This window comes from Musca vetustissima, unplaced genomic scaffold (genome assembly GCF_032173495.1).
Source record: "Musca vetustissima isolate MV318-11 ecotype Yass unplaced genomic scaffold, APGP_CSIRO_Mvet_v1 utg14365, whole genome shotgun sequence".
In the NCBI taxonomy this organism is placed as follows: domain Eukaryota; kingdom Metazoa; phylum Arthropoda; class Insecta; order Diptera; family Muscidae; genus Musca; species Musca vetustissima.
The window spans coordinates 178501-188071 of record NW_026880519.1 but is presented as its reverse complement, the minus strand read 5'-3'; the positions used below and the strand labels follow the sequence as shown (position 1 = coordinate 188071).

The 9571-nt window shown below is 30.0% G+C and overlaps 1 protein-coding gene across 1 annotated transcript; it reads left to right on the top strand.

The window, feature by feature from the left end:
- The first annotated feature begins 199 nt into the window (after nt 1-199).
- Nucleotides 200-7539, top strand: LOC133326202 (vasotab). Its single transcript, XM_061534882.1, has 3 exons — nt 200-259; nt 7252-7428; nt 7486-7539. The coding sequence occupies exons 1-3, from the start codon at nt 232-234 to the stop codon at nt 7518-7520; spliced, it is 240 nt and encodes a 79-aa protein (XP_061390866.1). The 5' UTR covers nt 200-231; the 3' UTR covers nt 7521-7539.
- The last annotated feature ends 2032 nt before the right edge of the window (nt 7540-9571 follow it).

Genomic DNA, 9571 nt, shown 5'->3' with positions numbered 1-9571 from the left:
GGAAAAAAAACAAAAACAAAACAAAAAAGTAATAACTCAGATTAAGTGTCGAATATAAGAAGTGTTCGCTGTGCTCTTAATTATCATCACATTTGACCCATTTTTTCTCTGGATTAAAAAAATTCCTTTTGGATTAAGAAGAAAGAACAAAAAACCGCTACAATCGTCCACCTTTTGGATTATCTTTTTTTATTTGGGATTACTGTGTTAACGTCACCAGAAGCAAACAAAATGAAGCTGTTTCCTCTATTCTTGGCAAGTAAGTATTAATGTGTTCGAGAATAAGGAGATATATTTTAGCCCCTTTTTGACTATAATTTAGATTTTTATCGAATCATAACTTCCAATGTTGGTGGAATCAATAATTTTACGATTTCACCAACAAAATATATTTTCACTCAAGAAGGAACACATTCATTTTAAAATGTAGTTTTTGTTTACATAAATTTTATTGGATAAGAAATCCTTTATGGAACATGTGCATACTTATTTTGACAATTTTATGTTGCTAACATCAAATTTTCATTCAAATTGTAGGAATATAACTGATTAAAAAACTTTTTTAGCGCCACTAAAATTATTTTCTTTCAATCCACATCATGACTTGGAAGAATATAACTCAAGATAGGACCTAAAAATAATATAGAAAAGTTCTTTTCTATATTATTTTTATTCTTATAGGGTGTAACCAATATGCCTATTCAGAATAACTACAACCGGTTGGGACATTTATATGGGGTGTGTACTATTGTAAATAGGCTCTGCAATAAGAAAATTGCAGATATTCAATTTTAAAATATCGACTAAGACCTTTAGTATACGTAGGGGAGACTGGGGCACATTCTGCAATTTTTAGAGCTCGATATATCAGTACTTATTCAACAGATATAAAAACTTTATGGCTGGTTATTGTCGTCCGATAAATAATTATAAAAACTAGTACCGAAAACATATAATAAATTAGTATTAGTCAAAAATGCTTACAATTTTGTAAAAAGTCAATTTCGCTGAATGTGTCCCTACCCGCCGCTAGCAGTCTGGTTGAAATTCAGATCCTCTAAAGGTTCCCTGTTGTATTAATGTGCAACTCAAAGTTTGAGTTTTTAGGTTATATTTTCTAGCGGCGGATATTGACGTCTTAAGGCCACACGCACCAACACAAATATTTTTTTCCATCGCATTTTCGAATATAGAAGCTCGTTTGGTCTTATATACGCCATTTCGAATCATATTAAAGGATTATTTTAAAAGACAACACCAACCGAATGTGCCCCGCTTTAAAATGTCGAATCTACCTCCAAGGTACTTTTTATAGTTATTTTTTATAATTTTTTCTATCACAAACATTATAACATTATATATTTAATTATTTTAATAAGAATATACATTGTAATTAAATACTTTTTAATAACACTGCCTTAACATTTGAACACTTTTATACACGAAATACTTACGTAAGGGAACGGAAATGTTACAAAAACATCTGTAAAAATACAAAAACCCGTGCATTTAAATAAGTTTATTAGCTAGAGATTTCAAATTTGTGACAGTTATTTATTTTGATATTCGATACCTATGGATCGATGCTAATGATGTACAATGAAAGCTTCATATCGAAAACTCGATTTCCGAATGTGCCTATATGCTCAGTCTCCCCTACTGGGTTAATAAATTAAAAATGTTACCACGAAGCCCGAAATTGCTTCTTATAATTCCCATGAATATTTGACGCAAAAGAAGAGTTTTAGCAATCATATTTTTAAACATCTACGAATTCTGAACTACAAATCAAGGCTAAAAGCAATGTTAAAATGGGCTTGTCAAAATATGGACTTACAAAGATTTGTTACTTCCCAAATAAAAGGTGGTTCGCTTGGAAAATGCGATTTTAAAATTCCGAAAATGGACGGTACCGTGATATGGGACCTCAGAACAATGGGACTCACAGAACAATCTACAATTGAGTCAAGTGAAAGTGGTTGAAAGTGGTTTAAGTCCATGTTTAGTTATGATACAAATCTTGTTTTTCTAGGAAAGTTTACAAAACATATTACGTATATATTCTACCATGTTTAAGGGAACAAACCCACGAACTAAATTTGTATCTCGTAACAATATTTTTGAAACAAATAAAACCCAAAACTTTAAATATCTCAATATAAAATGGACTTAAACCACTTTCAGAATAAACGGATCAATTACAGCCCGTTTATTTTCTAAATACCGAAAGTGGAACAAACGTTGTATGGCGTATTATCCCAATCATGTATGTCAAAAATATGAAGTCTCTATCTGATTACATTGATATATAGATATAGAATTTGAATTAGTTCAATAATATTTAAAAAATTTGTGTTAGTTTCGAATAACCACCTTCACGTTCCGAAACGATTTTCGGCTGGGGAAATATTTTTGAACAAAGAAATATTAGTGAATTTGTAATTTTAATTCCGATAGTTCAGAATATCGTCGTCACGCAGAGGTGATGTTAACGATCAAATTGAAGCTACAGCAAATCCGATCCAACATATATATACATATTTAATGGTTAGGTTCGGAAATTTTTTCTTCTCAATAATTGAAAACTTATTACATTAAAAAATGGATAATTTCATTTCTTAAGTTACGAATAAGAACACTTTACCAGGGATGAACTCAAAGTAGAAGCTTTAAGGTTCGCCATGCTTTTTATTTGATTTCGATGAAAAAATACCAACCAACCCAAATTTGCCAAAAATATTATACCTATATACCTTCAATTCAAGAAGACTGAAAATAGTCCATGATTCAATTTTTTATTAGTATACAATACTTTACACGAATTTCGGAATTTTTAAATTATTATAATTTTGAACCGATTGGAATATTTGACTACCCTCATGTGCCTCCCGGGCGTACGTACGTCCATGCCATACTATATATGTGATTGGGAAATTTATAATAATGTTTAGAAATTTATAAATTGTATTATTAGGAAAAAATGTGTATGTATATTGAAAATATCATTCAAAATACATATACATATTTCAAAGATTCACTTTCCTTACAATATTAACACCACTACTAGAAAACAGTCTCAGTGAATTTCTAAAAATTATTTATTTTTAATTGATTTACTTGTTCTATAAACTTCATACAAAAACTATTTTTTTTTTCAAAGAAGTAATTTTTTATAAGATATATAAATTTTAAAATTAAATTTAACATTGTGAACAAGAAATCGCTGGCCTTATCTAGATTAACCCTTTCAGTGTTTTTGTCGAATATATTCGACATTTGAAAGTAATTTTTCGGTTATCCTATGTACCGTTACTATTGATGTTTTTGTTTTTGCTGAAAAACAGACAAAACAGTCCAAGGGTTAAAATGAAAATTGCTATTTTTCCTAAATTCTATGCCTTTATATGATTTTAAATACAAAATTTTAGATTTTTATTCCGTCAACAATTTTTTTTGACACTGAAAGGGTTAAGGAAATGCAAATGATCATTCTGTTCCGCATGACTTTGCCCATTGTATTGTTTTGGATCCGATCTAAGATCTTCAAATAGTTCCGGCAAATGTTGGTTATATTTCTTTGCAAATTTAAATTCGTAAATGATGTAAAATATGTACTAGATTTTTATTATAACACGAAAATATCGATTGATATAAGTATCCTCATTTGCTTCTAATAACTAATACCATTACACAAATCAGATCATTTACAAATTAGTCATCATACACCAACATCTATAACTATCCATTTTATATTCCATATCAATGATACCACAGAAAACATTGTAATTATCGCCTAGAGGGAATACAAATTGTGAAAAGTGGATAACGCGATAAATATTACCATTAAATGTCAACAACAACTATAAATTGGTTTTGAATGCAGCCGAGACCAATGATGCTGATGATGATGGAATACATCATGAGACCGGACCGACTTTGCTGTCGCCACTAGGTCTGGGCTGTTTGTAAATTCCCAGTCGTAAATGAGATGCGTCATTTACATTCTTATGCGTTTTTATTTATTTTTTAATGAATTTTTAAAATCACAACAATTCATCGGAATGAGCCGAGTACATTGCAAATAGGATTCTGTGGCAGTGCATACGTACTTATATATTAATGTGTGTGTGTGTGTGTGTTCGCGCACAATTACTTAATAATCATAAAAATCCCATAAAATATTTAAATGTTTATTTCTATGAACTGCTTCAATCATTCACCACTTTGATATATGTATTAATAATGGGTGTGTTTTTATTTTATTTTGTTTATTTGTTTTCAATAACAAATTAAAGCGTTTATCGCACAATGCATAATTCAATTTGAATACCGCAATTTTTTGTGAATTTTGTTCCTCGCCTCTGACGACAGACATTTATATAAGATTCGTGTTTTTTCTCTCTCTTCGTTTTGCTTTCATTTGAAAACTGTGTTATCAGGAAATTATTATTCATTGATGATGATTTCATTCCATTTCACTGCCTCAATTTTTGTGATTAGAAACAATCTGCGTAAATTCGTTTGTATGTACATAGATTTACTTGTATTCGTACAGAGTTCGCATTTGTTGAAATATTATTTTGTGTGTTAATTTTTTGTTTCACTTTGCCTCTCTTTCTCTATGTCTCAAATAGAGGTCGGACAATGAACTCTAGAATTTGCATAGTTTCAAAGGCAATGGAAATTTTCCAATATGATTTGTAACCTTGAGACGATTTTTGGCAATGTATATTTATAAACTATATACATATATGAGAGATCATATGTGCACTGATTTTTTTCTTTTCTTTTTTTTTTGTTTGAAGGAAGAGGATCGTATTTTGTCTGCTTTAAATTCGAATATATATAATGCATTTTTAGTTTAATGAGCAAGGTTATATTTTTTACTAAAAAAATCATTCAACTAACCTTTGCCATAATAAATATCTAATCATTCATTATTTTATTCCTAAGAAAATAGCATTGCTTTTTATATATGTTTGTCTTTAATTTTATGATTTGTTTTGCCGATTTTATAACCATAATCGCATTTTTTATTTCATAAATATCTTTAAGAAATGCATTCCTCCCGCCGTTGACGAATACAGAATAATAGCCAAAAAAATGTTCTTAAATGTTTTAAGTAAACAATAAAAGTTTTTGCAATAGGAGAAGACTACTTTAGTGGTAGCTATGTTATATTCTGATTCCACTTATCTTATCCGAACTGACACATTTAAGCTATATTAGTTTGCGCAGGGCAATGGAATCAATCGCTGTCTAGTTTTAGGGTGGAGGAATATTTAATGAAATATATAATTTTTAAAAATTGTGACAAATAGTTGGCAATCTGTGGGATTGTACTAGGAGAAGTTACGCTGCAGAACTCCATCTTCGAACATAATGTATATTTGAGTTGCATATTTTGAAAGTGGTTTAAGTCCATTTTAGGTTCTGATACAAATCATGGCTTTCAAAACATATTTTATACCACTTAACTATATTTTTGAAACAAATCAAACCCAAACCTTCAAATGCCTCAATATTAGAAAAAATGGACTTAATTCACGTTCAAAATAAACGATTAACGATTGTAGAAAATATTACGATACGAAATTAATGAATAAAAATCGATACTCTTCATATGAAATTTACAAATTTTCTAGAAGGAGGGAATCCATCGATCTCGTTGTCTGATTTGATCAAGGTTCGAATTTTCAAAATGTGGATCGATTAGTTTTAAATGTTTAGATTACAAAATTTCAAAATTTTGACACTATGGGTGTTATCTTCGGACTTAATTAGTAAAAAAGTAAATGTGAAGTTTGGATAAAATCGGAAATTCCGTACGCTTCATATAAGAGCTACTAGAAAGAGTAAACTATCGGTGCCATTTTCGGAATTAATCTATGTTTGGGAAAAATATTACGATGTGCAACGTTTCGACGAAATCAGAAATTTCGGTCACTTCATATGAGATTAAAGAAATTTAAAAATGTTGACCCTTTTTCAGGGAGGAATAGAAAGAAAAGGTCGATGGGTCCCATCCTCGGACTCAATTGATACAAATATTTCAATATATATGGGTTGGATGAAATTGGATATGCTGTTCATTCGATTTTGGGCTTACAATTTTCAAAAAGTTGACCCTTTGTATGAGAGGTACTAAAAGGAGAGGACCGATAAGCCCCATCTTCAAAAAAAAAAAAAAATAAATAACTTATTATGAGATTAACAATATTTTAAAATTGTTGACCCTTTGTGAGAGGGGTATTGGAAAAAATAGACCGATCGGCCCCATCCTCGTGCTAAGTTGATAAAAATATTTCAATTTGTACTGTTTGGATGAAATTTGTAATCGGTCGATATTGGGCTTAAAATTTCTCAAAATGTTGACCCTATGTAGGTGAGGTACTACAAAGATTGGACCAATAAACCCCATTATTATACGGTCTCAGTTGATTTGGTGTAAATTAATCGGAAAATCCGTTTGCATGGTATTATAAATTTAGTTTTCAGAGAAATTTCAACCATTTTGTGGGTGAGGTACCTAATTGTCAATTTTGGTACAAAGTAGCTTGTGATCTGAAACCAATATTTCGGTAAGACTTATATTTGTCGTAGCAAAATATATATCCTCATTAGCAAAAAAAAGTGAGGGTACACAACGAGATATCCTTATAGAAAATATTAAAATAAAAATTATTTCGAATTCTTACAGTTGGATCCCAAAGGCTGTTTAGAGATTGCGGAGTGCATTTATATCTGGATTTTGAAATAATATAATTCTCAAAAAAATACGTCGTTATCATAATGTTTCATCAACATTTAAGTCGACGATATCAGAGGCATCAATAGTCATAGCTAAATGTTCGTGCGGTCAATAAAAATTAGCCTGAAACACCTCGATTTGTGAAATAATAATTATTGGCATATTCCCTGCTCTCGACTTGGTTTTTTGTGCAGTCAGACCTAACTCTTTATCTCATTTCTCTGCCAAAAATTGAAGAGGCACATGAATAGAGGACGGTATGATTAAGAAAAACGGCATCGAGGAAAGAGCTACACAAAGATTACTTTTATTTTATTTTGAAGTTTTTTTCATTCCTATGTTCTTAAATGGCCTCGGCAAATATACGACCTTATTTTCGATTTAGTATCGCAGTTTTTGTCTAACCTTATAGAAATCTATAAGTCAATAAAAATGTTTTTTATAATTTAAATTTTGTTTCAAAATATATTTATTTTTCGTTTTTTTTTTTTACTTTCCAGTGGCCATCTTTGTCATTACTCTCGTGCACTCAGCCCCAGCACCCGGAGATACGGAGTGTGAATTCAATTGTGATTTGCAGGACTATAAGCCCGTGTGCGGCACAGATGATAGTGGAGATACCAAAACCTTTAATAATATGTGCATAATCAAGACAGAGAATTGTTTGCGAAAGACCTGTGAGTAACAAATTATCTTTATAATTTATTTTATAATAACATTTTTTGTACTTTCAGCATACCAAAAAACTGGCGATGGAGATTGTCCATAAAAAGTGATGTCGACCCTGGTGCTTTATTTCTTAATATTTACTTTTAACTCTCTTCGAAATATAATAATAACAACAATAACAATATAATAATTAACTTTTATTTTATTCTTTAACATTAATTTAAAAAAAAAATAAAACGAACAACAACAATATATGTATGTCGCATTAGTTCTAAGATCAGTCGAACACAAAACAACAACAAATTCACTGTAATTAATTGTATATCTGCATTTCTTTATTCATTTTCCCATTTTCACAGCACAATTAGAGCTAGAATTACAACAAATATTTACAATAAAATATTAAATAGTCTCACTAAAAATCAAATCACATTTACATGTATTAACACTTCATTAATCTTAATAAAATGTCACAATACGGACACCACCTAAAGAAGAAACAATGTAGAAGAATTTTAAACAAAAACAAATCCGAATTTCTGTAAATCAAAACCATTGGCTACGATGAATTTGATTTATCTCAAAAAAAAAAAAAATGATAATAAATTCTTTTTTAAGCTGTATGATGGTATTTGTGTGATATTTATAAGAAACAAAAAACCCAACACAAAAATTTCATTTATGCTATTAAAAATAAGCTTTTGTGTAATTTGTAATAAGCTATTATTGTATACAAATGAAAATTTAAATAAATAACTCTATAAAAACCCTTTGTACATTTTATTATATTACTTTTTTTTGGTTAAACATTTGCTTTAATTTGCCTACGGTTCACCTTAATACACACGACATTTGCAAAATGTTACTTCGTCTCATTGTTTTCCAAGAGAAGTGCTCATAACCAATTTATAGCATACTTTTAGGAGCTTTCATAACTAACATTAACTACTATAATTTTTCTCTCTCAAGTATGTTGTAAAATATTAAAGATGGAGCAAAATATTCCTTATGACTACACTAGACAACAAATCGTTAGCAATCTCGGTAATATACTTTGCAATATTTAAGACAAGAGGGAGAGAGATTGATTTTGAATCTTCGCAAGATAATTGTGTACACCAGAATTTTGAAATTAAATTTGTAGCATTTTGATTAGGAACAAGATGTGTAGGGTTGTATTAAAGACTTTATGGACTTACGTACCAATAATATATTTCTGGCCTAGGCAACACTAAATGTTGTATGGCGCCATCTTGAATTTCCATTGGAAATGTTGACATTTCGTATCATAAACGTACTCGGTAAAGTTTTATGTATGACCATGTATTGGGTTTTTTTATGACTGTAGTTTTTTAATTCCATTTTTCTTATGTTGAAATATTTGAAGTTTTATGTTTTATTCGTAATATTGGTTTTAGAACAAATGTTTCTTCGAACCAAATCTATTTCAGACACTTTGAAGTCGAATATCAGGACCACAGTCCGGCCGTCAGTCTGACCGCCTGCCCCACAGTCTCAACATTTTTTACATTTGTTAATCCCATATCAAGTGAATTGGATGTTCAATGTTATCCAAACTTGGCAAATTGTAATATTTTACCAAAGCTAGTTCAATTGCGAAGATTGTAATCATTGTTTCACTCTCTTTGGTAACTCCCAATAAAAATAATAAAACCTGTATGCAATTCAGAAGATCTCCAGAAGCCAACTGAGACATTTTTAATTGTTCCGATGCTCATTCGAACCAATATGGCACTGCATCAATTTGTTTTTTATAATAGTAATAACAAAAAAAAAACATGACTATTATTTCATACTACAACTCTTTTTTATGACTCTGAGTCATTGAAGAAGTTAAAGAAAATAAACAGTTACATATTAACTCAACTACAGCCACAACATGTTCATCAAAATAGTTTTAATAGCATTATTTGTATAGTTAATTTATTTTATCGTCTTAACATGACGATTTACAATGCTGCACGAAGCAACCAAACCCCCCAAAACAAAAACCTGTTCGTTGAGAAAAAATGTGAACCTGTCTTGAAATTAAGTAGCCTAAAGATACTCAATTTGATTTTATTTCGTTAAGAAAATTGATTGTTTCTTAAACTATGAAGTCAAAAAATAATATCTGACGTAATGGAAAGT

What these genes read in the sequence shown, in the direction of transcription:
- LOC133326202 (XM_061534882.1), top strand. Translation starts at nt 232, where the DNA reads ATGAAGCTGTTTCCTCTATTCTTGGCAA. An exon ending in GTTTCCTCTATTCTTGGCAA is followed by an intron (nt 260 to 7,251) that starts GTAAGTATTAAT and finishes TTTACTTTCCAG; the next exon opens with TGGCCATCTTTGTCATTACT. An exon ending in GAATTGTTTGCGAAAGACCT is followed by an intron (nt 7,429 to 7,485) that starts GTGAGTAACAAA and finishes TTGTACTTTCAG; the next exon opens with CATACCAAAAAACTGGCGAT.